The following is a 22,222-nucleotide window of genomic DNA, read 5'->3' on the forward strand; positions in this document are numbered from 1 at the left end:
GATTGTAGCTATATCATTCATACCTAGGTTCAGGAGATCTGGGCAATACTACGGGAGTTTGGGGACATATCTGCTAGTAAGCCAGGGTGCTCCCACATGTTGAAGCATCATGTACCTCAGTGGCCCATCAAACAAGTCCCTTATAGTGTACTCGAGTGAGTTAAACAGATCTAAAGAGAGGAACTGCAGGAGATGTTGGATCTGGGGTGATCCAGGAATCTAATGGTTTACTTCTGTTTTAACATGTCTTATGACAAAATATAAGCTAATAAATAAACATACTACTTTATTTTAACATGTAGAAATCACTTATATTCCTGATAAGTCAAGTGAAGCAGTCTTAAATCCAGGAATTCAATATGGGGAAAGGGTTGGGCTAATATGTGAGGAGGGTCAGCTGAGCGGCCCCATCAAAATGTCCAAATTGTGCCCCACAATTTCTAAGGCCAGCAATGTTTTAACTTTTAGTTTAGTATCTTACAGCAGAACTATATCACCCTGTACTTATAAGGGTTACCATCAGTCTATCGAATATATTTGCATCAAATGCTGTTCAGTAGAAGAGAAGTAGCTAAAAACACTTTCTGTCATCATTATGGTTGTACTTTCCCCACTGTTTTATGACCCTGGAGTTAGTGTGTGTGTGTGTGTGTGTGTGTGTGTGTGTGTGTGTGTGTGTGTGTGTGTGTGTGTGTGTGTGTGTGCGCGCGCGCGCGCGTATGTTTTTTGAGTATGGAAGGTCTCCCCCACATGGATTGTGCAGGAGGGCTTATCTCCTGCAAAGAAAGATTTGTGCTGAGGTAGCCATAAGTGGTTTTCAACAATTTTTGTAATGGGACAGCATTCAGTGTAAATAAATGTTGTAGATCAAAATGAATCCACCTATCCAATACAGTGTGTACTTTTTCCATTTTATTGGTCAGAATGCCCCCTATATTCCATGCCACTATACCTATTCTGTTTCCCTCTCCATTTTTCCCCTCCCTTTGCAGTCCCTTTTTTCCTCCTCCATAACACATCTATCCCAAAATTTCTCCTTACTCCACTCAAACCATTTCCTAGCTTTAAGTTTCAGCTTACCCTCTATTTCATACCTGCAACCTAAACTGTGATACCCTTGAAGTATTATTATTATTACTATTATTATCATTATCATTATTATTATTATTAACAATTATTATTTGACATTTGCTGATTGGGATAGTCTGACTGGGTCAAAGCCCTTTTTCAGGGGAGGCCCAGGGAGAAAAGCACCAAAGTACAATTGTAGCTCCCACTGTATTTTCATTGTAGAAGTACTAGACTGTAGTTTTTCATTAGACCACAAGGTGGAGCTGTTTCAGGGATATAAAAGACAATTTCAAAAGTGAAAGAGGGGACTGAGATACTAGCTGAAGGAAGGAAGACTGAAACTGTGAGCTGAAGGGAAAAAGGCCTTGCAGCATGACTGGATTTTCTTCTCTGGTGTTTTGGGACAGGGAAGTGAAGTAGCAGTTTGTGTCTGTTTGTTGCTGAAATCCTGGATGATGGTATTTTGTGGAATCAGGAAAGAAGGCTGAAACCAGTAGTTCCACGCCTGCATATGATTCAGCAAGAAAAGGAGTTCATTTGGGCCTAGCACAGAGAAGCCATAGATGATTACCAGAGTTCTGGCAGGTGATTTTTCTACTTTTCTCATCAGAGGAACCACGGTGCCTGGTTACTAGGATAATCTCAATGGAGTGATGAGAAGCTCTGGCCGTCTTTTTACATTTTTATAAGATTGTGGCTCCCCCCTAAATGCTTTGTGGATTACTAATAACTGGGATCCATATGAGCTCCAACTTGGGCCCCATCGTGCCGGCAGCAAGACTGTAAGTAGTCACTGGCCAGTGAACAGGGTATAATAGTGTTTCATAGTTGCTCTGTTTAGAATTGATCAAGGGGGTTGAGGGTGTTAGTACTGCTCAATGATATTGCATTTTTGCATATCTGTATTGTTGCATTATAACTCTTCATTGTTCAATGACATTGCCGTTTGCTCATGTTAGTACTGCTGCCTTCAAGAATTTTGCTGCTCAATGACATTGCATTTTCTCATACCTGCATTGTTGTATTATAACTCTTTTATGGCTTAATGACATTGCATTTTTTCCAGTGTTTGTATTGCAGCATCATAAAGCTTTACTGCTCATTGATATTGCCTTCTTTGTGCATGTTTGAATGTCAAGACCTTTCTTCTGTTGAGTTCTGGGGAAGAGGGTGAATGTATATTTCATTGCATGCATATCTCACCTTGCATTATTGCTAACTGGTGCACTGTTGAAATAATTTATTTGGGTTTGTGCTATTGCCTTTTTAACTAGATTGTCACCTGGAATAAAATCTGTCAATCCTGCCACCTTGGTGTGTTGGGCCTATAGGGGTGTCACCAGAGTCAGGTAGGAAGGAATCCATATCTACTTCAGCTACACCTGTGGGTGTGATACATTTGGGGGGGTCATCTGTGATTGCCTGTACTGCCTTGGACTCCACCCTATTCCCCTGTGTGTGTGGAAAGCAATCCCAGCAGAAACATGAACCCAGAAGCTGCAGCTTCACTGCCCATAAATACCATAGGGCCTGAAGTTTTAAATGCTTTGGGAAGTATTGTAGAAAAATGTTTAAAGCCTACACAGCCATTCACTGGGTTTGGCTACTGCAAATTGTGTTTCTTTTCTGGCAAACAACCCACACCTCAGGGAGAGGAAGATTTTGAATCCTGGATGAATCAGGCTACACAGGCCCTAGAGAAGTGGGATATCCCAGAATCTCAGAAGAAGCAACAGATAGCTGAAAGTCTAAAGTGATTAGCTGTGGATACCATACGCAACCTAAGGATGGGTAAGCAAGATTGCATGGCCAAGGACTATTTAGGAGTACTGCAGGATGTGTTTGGAAGGACCAAGAGGGCTGCTGACCCACTGTAGCAGTTTGAACATACATACCAAGAAGTTGGTGAGAAATTATCTGATTATATTAAGCGATTAGATACAATGCTCCACCAAATCATCCTAAAGAGGGGGGTGAATCTGAAAGTAACTGATCAAGTACGGAATGGACAAATTTTATGGGGAGTTCAAGCTGTGGACCCCATTGTGTGGAAAATGAGGATGAGAAATAGGGAAGAGATGCTAACTTATTCTCAGTTGGTTAAAGAGGTGAGGGAAGAGGAAGCCCTGTTGGAACCCAAATCTCAGTGTTCAACAGCAACTAAAACAGTGAGTGAACACCAGCAGGAACCTATACCCGTGCTCACTACTCAAACAGGAGTTGTGGCCCAGAGTGTCCACAATGTAGAGGTGTCACAGTTGCAGATGCAGGTGTTTTCCCTGACCGAAGCCATAGCTCAAGTCACCAAGACAGTTGCAGAATTGCAGAAAGCCGTGGTAACTTTAGCTGAAGGGAGGATTACATCAGCTAGAACCTCCATGGAGGGACTCAGGGAAGAACTGAATCAGCCCATGTTCAGAGTCTCTACTCGATTTTGTTTTCACTATGGGGATGCAGGGCATATAAAGCGACAGTGTCCTAATGCAGAGAACTTTAAAAAAAGTGAACAAACTATTATTGGCTAGTGCAATGCAGGGAAACTTTAAAGGGCCTCAGTGAAGGAGCCAGCTGAGTGCCCAAAAACAAAGAACTCCATAAAATCTAACATCAAGAGACAGCATCCTGGATCTCCTTTCCACACAAACCCTTGTAATAAGAGAGAGAAACTACCTAGTATGCACACTTCTAGCTCATCTGAGGTGAACAACCGAATTGGAAAGCCATCTCAGCCAAAATCTCAGCACCTGAGACTGCAAAGCATTACTAAGCAAGAGTCTTATCTGTTAAAATGGCGAGGTCAACCAGTGGTACTTCTACTATGTGCTGACTGCCATACAGCTGAACAGCACTGGAAACAGAAACTACCCGATGGCCTACTGGGACCATCCCCTATCGTGTCAGTAAAAATAGGAGTGTTTAGTAAAGCAATGTTGGATACTGGTGCACAAATCACCATTCTGTACAGAGACTTCTACCAAAAATACTTAAAACATTTGCCACTTGAAAAGTTAGAAGATTTGGAGATCTGGGGGCTAAGTGACACAAAGTTCCCTTATGATGGTTATGTCTCACTCAAATTAGAATTTTCTACTTCAATTGTTGGGTCAACAGAAGTTTTTGAAACATTCACTGTTGTGTGCCCCAGGCCAGAAGGAAATGATTCAGCATCTATTTTGGTGGGGACAAATACTGATCTCATCAGAAGAATGCTAATGCCTCAGTTGACCTAGAAACACCCAACACTACATCCTCTCCTGAGACCAGTTTTCTGTGCCCTTCAAAGGGAGAAGGATGGTAAGAAAGATGAACTTGGTCATGTGTGGACCCTGTCTGGGAAAGAGCATATAATTCATCCTGGTCAGGACACCTGTTTGAGAGCCAAAGTGAGGATGTGTGGACAAACCATTTCCTCTCATCTCATGATGGAAATGGGTCCAAGACATGACTTGCCACCAGGGCTGGAACTAGTCCCAGAGGTTTGGCCTGAGGACAAGTTAAAGCATCCTTATGACACTTTGCCTGTGGAGGTTAAAGAATAATAAAGAATGATAATCACTCAGCAATAGCACCTGCCCACAATGGGAGCTTGAACAGTTAGCACTGCGAGCCACACAGGTGTGAAGCTGCAGTTACTAATAATACTGGGTTAGCCCATTAGTTCAGTGTATGATAGGATATGTTGTCCACTCCACTAACAAAACTTTTAAATACCACAGGAGCAAGACTACTAGTAGGAAATTCCTTCCACTTTTCTGTATTGTCTCTCAGGCAAATGTCTGGGTCACATAAGGCATAATGACGGTATCATAGTCTTTTGCAGCCCCCCCCCCCCCCCAGGGACAGATCCCTACTGGGCAAAATAGGGCCAGTTGGTCTAAGACTGGCCCTGGCAAAGAAATGCCCAGGTAATACTAAGCAAACGACAACAGAGAGGGAGACAGACCACAAATCAGATGCAGAAAGGTAGGAATGGCATCTCTATTACCAAATGCCTGCAGGAAATCACAGACGAGGTCAGAAGAATTGGATAGTGTAGATAGGTGATGTAGCTAGTAAGAAAACCGACAATATTAAATATCTGTGCGCTAAATAAGTATGAAAGGGAAGTATTCAGTAATTCCTTTCAGCAATGGGAGTAGAAGAAGGGGGAAGGGGGAAGGGTTAAAGATAATAAGAGAAGATTTTAGTGTAGCAATGGGGTAGGAGAGGGACATGCTGTTTGAAAGATAAGAATTTAGTCAAAAAATTAACCTGGGCATTATGAGGTAAAATAAGGCTGCAGGGGGAAAACAGAGAAAAAAGCAATTGTATATAAGAGAATACACATTCATGGCAAAGTGTCTTAAGGAAGCTTACAGATTAAGCAGAATAGTAAGACAAAAAGAACTACTACAGAAAATGGAAGGGCATAGATGGAAAAGAGATCTGTACTGCTCAGATAGTACTGAGAATGATCGTTCAAGTACAGGAGCGGGTTCAGCAGGGGATAGGGGTATAGATGGACAAGTTATAAATAGGGAGGAATGGGATAGGCTGCTGTGGATACAAATTTGACTGACGAAACAATGAAAGAGAATGAGGAAGATGGAAAAAAGACTGGAGAATCACAACTACAATCAGGAGTAGGAAAGTAAGAGCAGAGGGGCATAGAAGGAAAAGTATAAGCTGGAGGAATAGAACGGCTGGGTGGAATGTGGCACATAGTCACAAAGAAATTCAAAGAAATTAAAACTATTAATAATGTAAGTCAAATTGATTGAAGTAATCACGTAAACAGTACTCAAGTAATTATTACATTAAGTACAAAGAAATAATCTTGCACAAGATGAACTAAATCATAAAGTTGCCACTCTGACATACCTTACCACTCACATTAAGCTGCTGGATGTCCTCAATATGATTCTCAGTTGCAGCTTGACATAACCTTAAAAATCAGAGGTAAAAATTAATATAAATCTATCATTTTTTTAATAACAAGCAGTGAAAATCACAATAAATCAAAATAAACAGTGAAATCAGACATGACAACTAAAATATTAATCTAAACAATTATTTTCTTACAAGCTGTTGCACAATAAATCTCAAACCAACACGAGATTGTTTTGGATAATCTTAGAGTGCCCTGTCAACAGTCTGTGTAAATTTATTGCTGACAACATGTCCTCTGGATGACTAGCATTTGCCTTTCTATTATTGTCCATTTTAACAACAAACAGTAAAAGTCATTGGGGGTGTGGGGGGTGAAGCCCCCCCCCACCTACATCGCGATTATATTTAGGAATCTCATTTCACTGAATATATATATATATATATCTATATATATATATATATATATATATATATATATATATATATATATATATATATATATATATATATATACTAACTCCAGGGTCGCACTTACAGTTTAGAGAAGGGTATATACGTTTTATTTGCCCAACAGTAATTTCTTTCAGTAAAATGAAATTCAGCTAAATGAATTTCAGTGAAATGAGCTTTCAGTGAATCAACCTAGCTCCATCTACACATAAAAAAAAAATATATATATATATATATATATATATATATATATATATATATATATATATGTGTGTGTGTGTGTAATATATATATATATATATATATATATATATATATATATATATATATGTGTGTGTGTGTGTGTGTGTGTGTGTGTGTGTGTGTGTGTGTGTCTGTGTGTGTGTGTGTGTATGTGTGTGTATAATATATATATATATATATATATATATATATATATATATATATATATATATATATCATTCATCATCTTATTTCGGTTGTTCCTGTTAGTGTTTGCCACAGCAGATCATCTGTTTCCATTTCTTCCTGTCCTCTGCATCATGCTCTTTCACACCAACCGCCTGCATGGCCTCTCTCACCACATCCATAAACCTCATCTTAGGCCTTCCTCTTTTCCTCTTACCTGGCAGCTCCATCCTTAGCATCCTTTTCCCAATATACCCAACATCCCTCCTCGGCACATGTCCAACCAACGCAATCTCACCTCTCTTGCTTTGTCTCCAAACTGTCCAACCTGAGCTGACCCTCTAATATACTGATTCCTAATCCTGTCCATCCTAGTCACACCCAGTACAAATCTTAACATCTTTAACTCTGCCACATCCAGCTCTGACTCCTGCCTTTTCGACAATGCTACCGTCTCCAACCCATATAACATAGCTGGTCTCACTACCCTCTTGTAGACCTTCCCTTTCACTCTTATTGGTATCCGTCTGTCACAAATCACTCCTGACACTCTTCTCCACCCATTCCACCCTGCCTGTACTCTCTTCTTCACCTCTCTTCCACACTCACCATTACTCTGAACTGTTGATCCCAAGTAATTAAACTCATCCACCTTTACCAACTCTACTCCCTGCATCCTCACCATTCCTCTACCCTCCCTCTCATTTACACACATATATTCTGTTTTAGCCCTGCTGACCTTCATTCCTCTCCTCTCTAAAGCATATCTCCACCTCTCCAGGTCTCCTCAACCTGGTCCCTACTCTCACTACATATCACAGTGTCATCTGCAAACATCAGAGTCCACGGGGCCTCCTGTCTAATTTCATTTGTCAACCTGTCCATCACCACTGCAAATAAGAAAGGGCTCAGAGCTGATCCTTGATGTAATCCCACCTCTACCTTAAATGTATCTGTCACTCCCACCGCAGTCCTTACCAATGTCACACTACCCTTGTACATATCCTGCACCACTCTTACATACTTCTCTGCCACTCCCAACTTCCTCATACAATACCACAACTCCTCTCTAAGCATCCTGTCATATGCTTTCTGTAAGTCCACAAAGACACAATGCAACTCCTTCTGACCTTCTCTGTATTTCTCCAACACTCTCAGAGCAAATATTGCATCTGTAGTGCTCTTTCCTGGCCTGAAACCATACTGCTGATCGCTAATCATCACCTCCCTTCTTAACCTATCTTCCACTACTCTTTCCCATAACTTCAAGCTGTGACTGATCAGTTTTATCCCTCTGTAGTTACTGCAGCTCTGCACATCACCCTTATTCTTAAAGCACTTTTTCTCCCCTCCTCAGGCATCCTCTGACTTTCCAAAATTTCATTAAACAATCTGGTTAAAAATTCCACTGCCATTTCTCCTAAACACCTCCATGCTTCCACTGGTATGCCATCTGGGCCAACAGCCTTTCCATTCTTCATCCTCTTCATAGCTGTCCTTACTTCCTCCTTGCTAATCTGCTTCATTTCCTGATTCACTATCCCCACATCATCCAACCTTCCCTCTCTCTCTCATTCTCTCCATTCATCAGCTCTTCAAAGTACTCTTTCCATCTACTCAACACACTCTCCTCACATGTGAGTACGTTTCCCTCACTGTCCTTTATCACCCTTACCTGCTGCACATCTGTCCCTCTGTCTAGCCAATCGGCACATGTCCTTTTCTCCCTGTTTAGTGTCCAATCTCTCATACAACTGTCTATATGCCTTTTCCTTAGCCTTCGCCACCTCTCTCTTTGCCATGCACCTCATCTCCTTATACTCATGTCTACTTTCTTCATCTCTTTGACAATCCCACTTCTTCTTTGCCAGCCTCTTCCTCATTATACTCTCCTGTACTTCCTCATTCCACCACCATATCTCCTTGCCCTCCTTCCTCTGTCCAGATGTCACACCAAGCACCTTCCTAGCAGTCTCCCTTACTAGCTCTGCTGTAGTTACCCAGCTATTCGGTAACTCTTCATTGCCTCCCAGTGCCTGTCTTAACTCTTCCCTGAACTCCACCTCACAATCACCCTTTTTTAATTTCCACCATTTAATCCTTGGCACTGCTTTCACACTCCTCCTCTGCTTCTTGATCACCAACATCATCCTACAGACCACCATTCTATGCTGCTTAACTACACTTTCCCCACTCAACACTTTACAGTCTCCAGTCTCCTTCAGACTGGCCCTCCTACATAGGATATAATCCACCTGTGTGCATCTTCCTCCACTCTTGTATGTCACCCTATGTTCCTCCCTCTTCTTAAAATACATATTCACCACAGCCATGTTCGTCCTTTTTGCAAAATCCACAATCATCTGACCTTCTGCATTCCTCTCCTTAACACCATACCTACCCATCACTTCCTCATCCCCTCTGTTCACTTCAACATGTCCATTGAAGTCCGCTCCAATCACTAGTCTCTCACCCTTGGGTACACTCACCACCACTTCATCCAACTCACTCTAAAATTTTTCTTTCTCATCCATCGCACAACCAACTTGTGGAGCATATACACTAACAACATTCATCTTTACACCATCAATTTCAAGCTTCATAAACAACACTCTATCAGACACTCTCTTAACCTCCAAAACACTCTTGGTATACTGTTCGGTTAGGATAACCCCTACCCCACTTCTTCTGCCATCCACACCATGATAGAACAATTTGAACCCACCTCCTATACACTTGGCCTTACTTCCCTTCCATCTAGTCTCTTGCACGCACAATATATCAACCTTCCTTCTCTCCATCATATCAGCTAGCTCTCTCCCTATACCAGTCATACTGCCAACATTCAAAGTTCCTACCCTCAGTACTACACTCCTAACCTTCCTCCTCTCTTCCTGCCTTCGGGCATGCCTTCCCCTTCATAGATAGATAGATATGTGTGTGTGTGTGTGTGTGTGTGTGTGTGTGTGTGTGTGTGTGTGTGTGTGTGTGTGTGTGTGTGTGTGGGGATACTTCAAATAAACAAAAACAAATTTATTGAAGCAACAGCACCATAATGTCACATTACCGAACAACCACATTACCGACTGTGGTTACAGGGTAAGTATGCAATTAGTCAACAAACAACAAAAAAACACACCATAGATGAGGGCTATGCCCCACAACTAAATATAACAACTCTGGGATCACACTCGAGTGGGGAAAAGGGCAAATATACCCATGTTTTTTATACTGGGAAAATGTAAGTTAAGGAAATAACATGCTGCTCTTCATTTCAGTGATGCTAAATGTTAATGGGAAGGAGTATTTAATTTTTATTTTTTTTTTATTTTGCCTTTTCTTTCTGGGAAATTCCAACTAGGCAGCATGTCTTTTTTCAGATGAGGCCCTGGTAGAAAAGTTCCATACAGAACCTTTACATATTTAAATAAAAAGTACAGTACTGAAGTAATTTCAGATGTGAGTGTGTATGTGTGTGTGTGTGCGTGGCTGTGTGAGGGAATATATATATAAAACAGAACAGATCAGATTTAGGGGGTGGGACACCCCTGCACTGGCCCAGTAATCAAGGAGCGTAATCCTCACCATTGGCTACAGTGAGGGATGTACACAATGGGAGGATGACAGGTACACACACAGTAAAGTACAATTTTCCTTAAGAGCAAACAGAAATCAGTCAGCCTGGGGCTGGTTTCTCCCTCTTTCTCCAGATCCCCATTAAGAATCCCCACTGGCACAGCTATAGGGTTAAGATCTCAGCGGAGTGGCCAAGCTAAGACATCCAGCACCCTTTCTGCCCAACCTGTGCTTCGTGTCCCACACAAGTAGCTGACACACACACACACACACACACACACACACACACACACACACACACACACACACACACACACACTTTGAGATTTGACTGATATACCAACACACACACACACACACACACACACCTGGGAAAGGCTGGCACAGATTTACTAGCTATGCCTCCTTCTGCCCAGACTATAAGGTAGTACCAGCTGTCATCAGCCACCCTTACTTGTCAGCTACTATAAGGCCCTTACAAAGGGTGTTCAATCCCACTGTGTAATATTACTATTAATCCAAATGGTAGGTTTGACCAAGAGCAAGGCTATTTAGGAGTGGCCTGTACAGTGTCACCAAATACATATGCAAGTACTCTAAGAGCTTAAATATGTCTAATCAAACCAGCCACAATTAAAAGGTTTAAATATATTTAATAATAAATAATAAAAGAACAAGACAATACTCAAACACACAGTTACTTCAGAGTTCAATCACAGGACATATTTTAAAATAACATTGCAGGGCAATTACAGAAAACATCTAAACTAATATTTACTATATTCCTATCTATATCTAAGAGATACTATGCCCTAAGCTTTACTTACAGACAACATGCAGGAGTAAGTGCTGAGTGGATGTTTCTAGGTCCAAGACAAGATACAAAATGCCCAGTCTCTCTCTGAGAGAGTTCTTAAATTAATAATAAACAGCACTGCTGGGTTAGCTTGGATGACATCACTTTTTGTCACCTGACCTCAGCTCCCAGGCTAAAGAGATACTAACAGAATTTTAACATCTCTGTGTGAGAAGTACATATCTCTCAGTAGTTTGCAGAACATGGAAGTCACAAAACAATAAAACACTTTTACATTTGAAACCTAGTAATTATTTCTGTTTCATGACAACACAAAAACTCCTAGCTCTAGACAGTGTGTCTGCTGCTGAGCTGAAACTAAGAGATAACACAATCGTAAAACACTTTAATTTCAACTTATCTTCTTGAAGTTTTGCAAGTTAACTCTGTATGTTGCAGCTTCTACTATCAAAATGCACATTTGCACAGGCACATAGTTTATACTCATTTCTGCTCTCCTCCAGCAGAGCACACTGTGGACATATCCCTGAAGCTCAGCACCATACAAACCCTGTTCAACACACACCTCTCCACCAACAGTCTAATATACACATAACATAAGGCTCTCCTACATCTGCAAGACAAGCATATGAATCACATTAACATTCACAAATGACATATAATCATCCACAAACCTCCAGCTATCTGGGCTGGCAGTGTCACAGGGGGTTACAGTAAACCACAAGGAAAACTGGTACATATTGAGCATTGAAGTTGCTAGCTGAGTCTCCTTAAAACTAAGAAAAAAGTGGCATGAACTAGTAGGGCATTAATGTACAAGTAATACCCACTGATAAATGAGTCCACCACTTTATGGTAGCATATGAAGCTGCCATGGAGCTCAGACTGCAAATAAAAGCCTAACGTCTGCTATTTTTTTATGATCACTAAGCAGTAGTTCTGCTGTTTAGCGAGCATAAAATGTGAAACAAATAAAAAGGGGAAAGACAAAGATCAAGAGAGTGGGAGAGAAAGCAAGAGTGATCTTTTGTAATTGAATATGTGTATGAAAGCAGAAGAGACTTTGTGTGTGAGGGATCGAGAGAGAGTGAGACCGATCTTGTGTATGTGAATGTGTGTATGAAAGTAGAGGAGACTGTGTGTATGTGTGTGTGTGTATATATATATATATATATATATATATATATATATATATATATATATATATATATGTGTGTGAAAGCAGAACAGACTGTGTATGTGTGTATGAGAGAGAGAATGGGCTGTATGTAAAATTGTTGTTTTACTTGCTAATTATTTTTTAAGCACTATATTATTTTTTTATATATGTTTGATGTAAAATGCTTCCTCCGTCATCATTAACATATACTACAGCAAGTTTAAAACATTTGGCGGAGGAACTATTTTACATTAAAAGTATATAGAAAAATAATATAGTACTTAAAAGGATAAATAAACAAGTAAAACACAGCAATTTTACAGAAAGCCCATTGTCTAAGTGCAATAATGCCCTCCGGGGTGTGTGTTAATGTGTAATTAATGCCCTTCCAGAAGTGTAGAGGCCCTCCACCTATGGCGTTTGGCCTCATAACACCCCTGGGCGGGCATTAATTACACATTAACACACACCCTGTCAGGCATTATTGCTTGTATAGAAAAATATACATCTACATGGAGTAAGGTATTTGGGAAACTATGACCTGTAATTTGGTGCTATATCCACTAGATGGCAATAGAGCAATATGTATATATTTGCTCTTACTCTGCTTAACTATAATTTCATGAATCATAAAATCATATTTGTGTTGTAGATTCTAGCAGCATGAATTCACCCAGATTTTAATGTTAGCACATATAGAAGGTTTGAGATATATATTACATTTATAAGCATCTCATACTTACTGATTGAACCCAGCAAACATTTTGAGTTTTGCTGCTGCTTAGTGATTTGCTTGATTAGTCATGTGCACTTCAAACATCACACTAATGAGGCAGACAGGCAAAAATACTCTGGGTCTGTGTTGGTTGATTCTTTTTTTTTTTTTTTTTTTTGCCATTAAAAAAAGAAGAGGTAATTTTGTTTACAACAGTGAATTAGTGCTTTAATATAGAACATAAAACTTTTTCACACTCAGATATACTGAATTGCATGAAAAACATTTTCAATTACATGAAAAACATTTTCAGTTATGTAAATTGGTTAAACTATGACTCGGCCTTTCAGACTTATTTGTCATTAAATCCAATTACCTCAAACTATGTGGGGACATAGACCCCAGTCCACGGCCTCTACCCCAAACGTTACACTCAGTAGCTCTGACCTCCTAATATTAAACACGAACCTGAGAAGCATCCTAAATAAGGCTGCTGAATTTCACTCAACTCTTGCCTTATATACTCCTGATATTTTGATGATAAAAGAAACCGGGCTAAAACTCCACATAAACAAAACTGAAATCCTAACTCAGGGTTACAATATTTACAGACAGGACAGAATCAATAAGCAAGGTTGGGGCATAGCCATAGCATACAAGGAGACACTCACATTAGAACTATCACCTTGGATATGAACCCACAGACCTCTTAAATACATAAATATTAATCTCATGGCTCCAGCATAACTCCAATAAACACATTATAATTATTGCCGTTTACATCCCCTCCAGGTGATAACCCCTCCATCATAAAAAATCTCTGTTGGTCTGTCTCTACTTTTATGCAGGAAACTGTTATAATCAGGGACTTCAACTTAAACTAGACAATCTGCTACTCATAAAACCCTACCAACTTTATCAGTCTCCATGGTTTCTAGCCCCAACCAGAACTGATAAGCACAGCAACAAGCAATCAGTCCTTGACTGGACACTAACTAACAAACCCTCCCTTGGTCACCTTGCTGGCTGTCTCCCAAACAGCCTCAGCAACCATGACCCCACCTTCTTACTGAGGCAATGGACTTGCCATCAAAAAATACTACATTCATAACAAAAGACATTTCTCCCCTGAAATGTTTAATTTCCTCCTACATCAAATTAACTGGACACCCCCCTAAACACCTTCTCATTGATTCTGTAGTCATTACTTCAGCATTACCTTTCTAGATATACTTAATAGCCTGGCACCCCTTAGGATGATCCATGCTAAATCGAAATGTTTTCCATGACTAACTAAGGTCACCAAAGAATTCCTCAAACAAAGAGATAGTGCTTGGTTTCGATATATCAAAAGTTTAAAAACTAAGCCTCTTTGGCATCATATCAACAATTAAGAAACTGTGTCATAAAACAAATCAAACATGACAAAAACATATTATACAGTAATTGTAGCAATTTGGTTAGTGGCAAGGGCTATATTCAGTTTTGCCATCGCAAGTCTCTACAAAGAATTTCTGGATTGTGTGGGAACGCCAGGGCAGAAGTAGAAGGAATTCTCGAACGGGGCTACACTTGAAGCGGCAAGGTCCGATACATGAGGAAATGTGATGTGGAGCCAGACTTTGATATTCTGATGAAGTTTTGTATTATACTAAACGAAAGCGCTCAATAAACATCTTTTGTGGATCTTCTGTCCTGCTGGGGTTTATTTTTACTGGTTTGCCTTTCAATCGTTTTTGTGGTTAACAGCTATCAATGTAATTTGACTTTAATATACTGCAATGGAGCTTTTATTCCTGGGCCTCCACTGAAAATGGGTTTCTGGGCCAGTCAGACTTTCCAGGTAAACAAAAGCAAAATAATAATAATAATTATTATAATATATACTTAATAACACACACAAACATGAACACTAGAAACTAGGGTGCAGTTTCTATTTAATGAGGATGGTTTTCTCTACTCTAGACACAGAAAATAGGGTAGCTGAATATTCAGATTGTGAAGGATCTTGGAGGGGCACCAGCGGAACCAGCGGGCGGAGGAGCCCCGATTACACCCCGCATAACCTCATGGACATCTAGCTGCTGCGTCGTGCTGAAAAACATTTTCCCGTTTTTCCCGTTTTTTTTTTTTTTTTGGCTGGCAAGCTGCACTCAATCAGGTCCTCGCTGAAACAGGGGATCTGATTGGTCCTTTGCAAGTTTTTTTCTTTTTTTTTTTTTTTTTTTTTTGGCTTTTGGGTCCGCTGCTTCAATGCACTCAATCATGTCCGCAAGGGCAGGTCTGGCTTGAGCTAACCGCGGCCTAAGTTTTTGGTGGTAAAAGGATGGGTGGTGAGGCTGTGGTTATAACAGTTTTACTTTACTCATTTTTACTATACTTACTATTGTTTTTTTTTTCTGACGGATAGAGGATAGAATCCATTTCAGTGGATGCCCAGGAAAGTGTTTTTTTTTTTTTTTTTTTTTTTATATGTAAAATAAATTGGCTTATGTTTATATGAGGAATCAACAAGAGTAATATAGAACATAAATATACCTTAATTGAAAATATTGGTTGAGAATGAATGCATTCCTAGGAGTTTAGGTAGGTAGGGAAAAATTGCTCTTGGCCTATAATAAAAGTAAGCAGCTTCTTCCTTTTGCAAGGGTATAATAATGTATATTTTCAGATGGTGATGACTGACTGCAGATAAACTGGCTTCAACTGCTACTTTTGAAACTGTTGGTAGATTTGTCAAACTGAATTTTGTAGTAGTTTTTTTTTTTTTTTGTAGTTTCAGCTTAGTGCAACATTGGTATTAAGTGTCAGTCAGTGTGTGGGGAACAATATAATAAGAATGACCCACTTTTTGCTGTTGACTTGGTGCAAAATTCAGTAGCAAGACCCAGTAGGAATGCCTGCAATTGTGTAGGGCTGGCACATAGTAGAAACTACATACCTGAGCCTTACACACTTTACAGACATGTTCAAAGTTCAAAGAATGATGTCACACACAACTGCTGTAATCCAAGTATGCTGGAGGCATGCAAATGGGACCTAGCAACATGGGATATGAGTCACAACATGCCATCCCTCTCAAATTCTTGCTGCAACATATTTGGATAAAGCCAAAATAATGGGACATAAAGGACCAAATTCAGCAACAGGTTTTAAATATCACTTTTACTATCTTAGAAAGTTGGTAGAATAAAAAAGTTTTGCATTAGGATGCATTTTTGGAAGGATATAAAGTATGAAATTCAAATAGCTGTCATTATTTAATGACTGAAGTCCTCAATAATGTGTTAGAAAACCACAAGTTTTATGGTGAACTGACCAAAAATGAGGCAAAACTGTGACATTTTGAGCAGTTGAGAGATGTACAACATGAATGCCATGCTGTATTCTGTATAAGAAGGGCTAACCTTGGGGTAAAACTACTTTAGACCACCAGCCTCAGATTTACGATTCTTATTCCTATTAAACTTGTAATGATCATGTGCACAACAAAGCCATGATGAGCATCAGCATCAGATTGCACACCTGTAACAGAAATTTTAAGTGAAATTTTTAAATAGATGCAAAAGTAACCTGATGCTGGAGCTACACAGGGCATACAAACATGGCACAACAACCAAACAGACTGTGCACTCTCCATGGTGATGTCTCACAACTCTTATCAATGGGAGCCCCCTGTTCTTCCAGATACTATTCTTATAATAAAATGCAAATCTCACCTGCTCTGCTACTGTAGCACAGGCTGCAAACATGGTCATTAATGACACCCCTCCATGACAGAGGAGCAGGGTATCCCTCAAGTGCTCCTCCATCCTCCTGAGGTAAATCCAGACAAATATTATAGGCATACAGATTGCAAGATTCCAGCAATATGTAGGAATGGCTAAATATTCTCTGTCCTGTACTGTATGGAGATCCTGTATCCTCTTTACCTTTCAAATTTTCTGAGGATACACTTAAAGAATCTACAGAATACAGTTCAAAATTTACCACACATTTATACTAAGCAAAATCAGCTGATGGTGAGTTACAGAACCATAAATAGGTATTCTAGTACCCTGTACATTTCCCCAGTCTAGCACCCCCTTAGACTCTCTTTCTTGAGACTGATAAAAAGGTCCTCTTGGACTTGAAGACAAAAAAAGGCCCTCGCATTGAAAAACTACAGTGGTGCAGCAGTTAGTGTTGTTGCCTCACAGCAAGAGGTTCTCTGGTTCACTTCTTGGCTTGGGTGCCTTCTGTGTGGAGTGTTTGTGTGGGTTTCCTCCAGGTGCTCTGGTTTCCACCTACATTCCAAAATCATGCATCTGGAGCATTTCTCCCAGGGCCTCAACTGAAAATGGGCTTTGTCTCAGTCAGACTTTCCTGGTAAACAAATATTAAATAAATAAATAGCTAACCACTTGAGTACAAATATAACAAGCGGCTTCCTACATTAAAATAACATATGTACAAAGTGCTGCAACTCATCAGCCATGACTACAAATGCTACTGCAGCAATCATTTGTGCATGTCAGTACTGTACTATCAGCTGGTTGGTAACTGTCAACCACTTCCCATAACACATTGAGCCCTCTCCACTTTGTCCTGCATTAGTTACAACTATGGAGAGTTATAAGTAGATATTATATCACAAAGAAGAACAAGGTGAAGAAAGCAAACTAACATGCTAAGTATTGCATCAATTGTAAGGATATTCTCCATCGCCCATTACATTTACAATTACTTGTACTGGGTGCAGCAGAGACTTGCAATCACAGGGGCACACTTACACTTCACTGATACCTGTTTGATTATCATATTGTTTGTCAAAATGCTAATATTGTGCTGTGTAAAACTACAGAGTGTTAAACTGTGCCTGCTGGCAGTGCACTTTTGCAGGATTTTTACTTTTTTTCCTCCACTGTGGTGTAACCATGGAGTTGGTATACATAATTTATGGTGGTGTGGATAGGCCAAGCAAGGGGTTGCTCCCACTCTGCAAAAAAATATTTTTTTCTATTTTTTTATTTTTATGGTTTATAATTTATGATTTTGATCATTAATCTTTGAGAAAACTGTAACTCTGAATATGGTATTTTGCCTGAATGTAGGTGTATCAGGTATAGCAGGTGTCAAGTGCACTCATACTGCTATTGACAGCTACTACGGCAGCAGGTGTGTACTGTCAGTGCTGGTGGTCATTTATTACTTCTTTTGTGATGTGCACAATAAGATTAAGATTCACCTAGTGCTTGAGTGTCCCACTGACACCAAACACATAGTAATCAAGGGGGTACTATGTGCATCTGTGCACAATTCAGACATCTATTGTGGCAGAAATTCATAAACATAGAGCAGGTTTATGAATCACATTAATGGCGTTATCACATACTAAACACAGTGTACAACGCTTTGATACTTGTGTATTATATGGCCCAGCCTTAGTGTCACCTTTACATTGATAGACTGGAAAAAGCATGCTATGAATAAACAGCCAACTTTATGTAGCAGTCTGTATATAAGTAAATATATATATTTGTACATATATATATGTGTGTGTGTGTGTGTGTGTGTGTGTGTGTGTGTGTGTGTGTGTGTGTGTGTGTGTGTGTGTGTGTGTGTGTGTGTGTGTGTGTGTGTGTGTGTGTGTGTGTGTGTGTGTGTGTGTGTGTGTGTGTGTGTGTATGTATGTAGAGTGTACATATTTTACATAATGTTACCTAGTACTGAGGAAATATAGTTTTCCAGCCTAAGGGTAGTTCACACTTTCCTGTAGGAAGAACAAAGCAACCACAAATAAAGAGAGAGAGAGAGAGAGAGAGAGAGAGAAAGAAAAATAGCTGTAGTCTTAATAACACCATACAATTTACTAGACTGTTGTCACAACTTCTTATATAACATCTTTGCCAAGGATCACTTTGCATTCTTGTTAGAAATAAAAAAATACAACTCAAGGTGGTAATGTTTGTTTAAACCACTTTTTTAAAGTTAAAACAAGAGATGAGGGTTTCTGGCTATGTCAGTGATTCACCAGATCTAAGTTATACACTGTGTGTGTGTGTGTGTGTGTGTGTGTGTGTGTGTGTGTGTGTGTGTGTGTGTGTGTGTGTGTGTGTGTGTGTGTGTGTGTGTGAAAGATTACTGCAAAAAACACAAAGAATAACTTATCTATTAAGCCTGCAGAAAGGTAAGAGTAATATACCATGTATCTGAATGAAAGTATGTGGATAATCCATTAGCTATGAGTCACATTCAGTACAATGCTACTGCACACTGCATACAGAATTATGTGATGTGATTAACATTCATACACATATTCTAGGTTTTTCATAACCTGTATTTGGCTTTATTCATCAGTCTCTTTCTTTAATTTCAGATTGTTTGAAAGGCTTTCTTGTGAAGTAAGCAGAAGATCCTACTGATAAGAATGCCGGCACCAGTGTTTTCAAAGAGACCTGCACCTATGTTATACTACACTGCCACTGAATGTACATAAAAGACCCAAAGGAACTGATCGGTTGCTTGTGAATTAAGAGTACAACTTCAACCATATATGTATTTTAAAATATGAAAGAGTATTGTAGTGCATTATTTGCCACAGAATTTCACACATTATAAATAAGAAAAGGCACCCAGAGGTTTGTAGTGTATGTTTATATATATATATATATATATATATATATATATATATATATATATATATATATATATATGTGTGTGTGTGTGTGTGTGTGTGTGTGTGTGTGTGTGTGTGTAGATATCTTGCACTCCTTGCTGTTTCCAGACTAAATGCAGTAATATTAACCCATATAACATTAGTTCAATTTTATTTAATTTTAAATGTAATCTTTGAAAACCTGTAATGTCTCAGGGGAAATCGGTCAACTTTTGAACTTAGCTTGTGAAAATTAGACATAAATACCTTCTGAGACTCTTAAGAAGTAATAGTAAAAGATTTGTGATTTAATTTTAATATAGCAGATAGGCTTATGTGAGTCAGTTTTAATCATTAGAGCTGAAACATTTTTGTTCTTCTGGTGTAATTTCCATATATCCCATGATGCCATGAATAAAAGCATCATTCTAAATATTTTTGTACACTTTTTTAAGTATTAATATATATACTGCAACTGTAGGCTTACCCTTGAATGTCTGAAATTATTATATTCTTATGCCAAAGCCGCTTTTATAAAATGTATTTTAAATGATCATTTGCCTCACACATTTCTCAAGAATTGACTATGTTATTTCCCCTTCATTATTTCACAGTTGCTTAACAAGATATCCCATTGCATTTAAATTAATAATTAGAAGTGATAGCAAAGATTGAATTAACATTTTCACCCAATTTCTACTGTACTACACAACTAATCATACTGTTTAATGTGATGAATGAAATTTCCCCATAAGTACACAGAAATAAATGACCTCTTAAAAGAAGTTATCCAAACTTAAAATAAAACTAAGCTATGAGCATGTATCAGTCATTTCTAGTTTCATGGAATGTGAGAGGTATATGAATAGTATGCCAGTATTTCTGATGGGGTTCCATTGCTTTGAGGTTATTAGTATTGTTTTGTACACCATTAATGCTTTGCTAAACTCACATTGTTAGAATGCTACAACATTCTTATGTACAAGCTTTACTTGGATGATACCTTCCTGAAATATTTGTTAATACTGAAAGTATTGGAAATATTTTGCATTATGGAAACACGATGATTTTGATAAGCAGCAGTAAAAGGAAGTCATTTTAAGTTACAGCAGATGGAGATTTAACTTACTGGAAATGTTAATTCTTCTTATATCAATGGTTTTTGATCTCTTGCATCCTGGTTACATTGTGTGTGCTCCGTGTGATTGGAATGGGTACCATTTCTGTTCAGAGTGAGTTTGCAATTAAAATAAAATAGACAGTCTTTTAAAAAAATCATTGTACCAGAACAATTTTTTCACAATTTATGGAACGTGTCATTTTCAAGGTATCACATCTAAGTAGATTTTGTCCAGATTCTACCTTAGCAGGGTATTAAATCCTTTAAGCAGCAATAATATATCATATTATTTGTATTAATCAAGCAATAATGCATGACATGGTGTGTGTTAATGTGCAATTATTGCCCGCCCACGGGTGTTATGAGGCCCGACACCACAGGCAGAGGGCTTCTGCACTCCTGGAAGATTGTTAATTACACATTAACACACACCCTGGAGGGCATTATTGCGCTTAGATAATAGGCTGTCTGTAAAATTGCTGTGTTTTTCTTGCTTATTTATTTTTAAGTACTACATTTTTTTTTTTTTTTTTTTTTTTTTTTATGTTTTTGATGTAAAATAGTTCCTTAGCCTACTGTTTCAAACTTTCTGTAGTATATGAGCAACAACCAAAAAAAGCAGGAACCACAAAGGAATAAATGCTCCTGTGATATAAAAAACAAGTCCAAATAACTGCAAAGCACAAAACATACACAGGAGCAAAAACAGCAGCTAAATCCAATACTGTCAAAACACCAACAAATGATCCAAAGCGTAGTTGTAACAAGAGGCAAAGTTTTAATACACAAGTAAGCGCTTTCACCATAAGGCTTCTTCAGACTTTAAAACCATCTAAAAAGCATTCATTTAAATAATAGTAAAACTCATGCCATAGGTTATTTCAAACACATGCTATGTAGCAGCAATTGAATATTTAAAGCAATATACATATGTGTACAATAGAAATATGTTAAAAACATTAATACCATAAAAAATATAAATATTGTGAGTATATATCTACACTCCCTTCCTCGATTTAGGTCTAAATAACCTTCTTCTCCGAAGAAATGGTTGCAAATAAACTTTGTCATTTAAACCTGGTAGTCTATCCACTCTACAGCGGATAATCCAACGTAACTCACACTCTTCGGTATAATTATCTATATCACCTCCTCTGATACTGGGAGTGATAGTTTGCATAACAAAAAACTTAAAACAATGCAATTCACCTAATTGCTTGTAATGCTTGGCTAAGCATTGTGTTCAGTGCCAACTCTTATATGGTAAATATGTTCTCTGATACGTTTGTGTAATTGCCTATTGATTTTACCAATATAAAAAGCTGTACATGCCATGCACTTAGCTAGGTAAACAACATTAGTACTCCTACAATTAATTTGAGTGCTAAAATGAAATTCAT

General features: G+C 38.7%; 1 protein-coding gene across 7 annotated transcripts in view; it reads left to right on the top strand.

Annotated features, from left to right (window-relative positions):
• Positions 1-20,977, top strand: part of LOC122793286 (A-agglutinin anchorage subunit-like) — a 1,003,124-nt gene extending 982,147 nt beyond the window's left edge. For all 7 annotated transcript variants that reach the window (XM_044061154.1, XM_044061150.1, XM_044061151.1 and 4 more), the window contains one exon: positions 19,424-20,977. In XM_044061154.1, coding sequence (XP_043917089.1) covers positions 19,424-19,432 — 9 coding nt within the window. In that variant the 3' untranslated portion in view covers positions 19,433-20,977. The remainder of the gene's footprint in view (positions 1-19,423) is intronic.
• Positions 20,978-22,222: the final 1,245 nt, after the last annotated feature.

The sequence above is a fragment of the Protopterus annectens genome, chromosome 2.part0 (assembly GCF_019279795.1).
Source record: "Protopterus annectens isolate FY-2018-M chromosome 2.part0, PAN1.0, whole genome shotgun sequence".
NCBI classification, from domain to species: Eukaryota; Metazoa; Chordata; order Ceratodontiformes; family Protopteridae; genus Protopterus; species Protopterus annectens.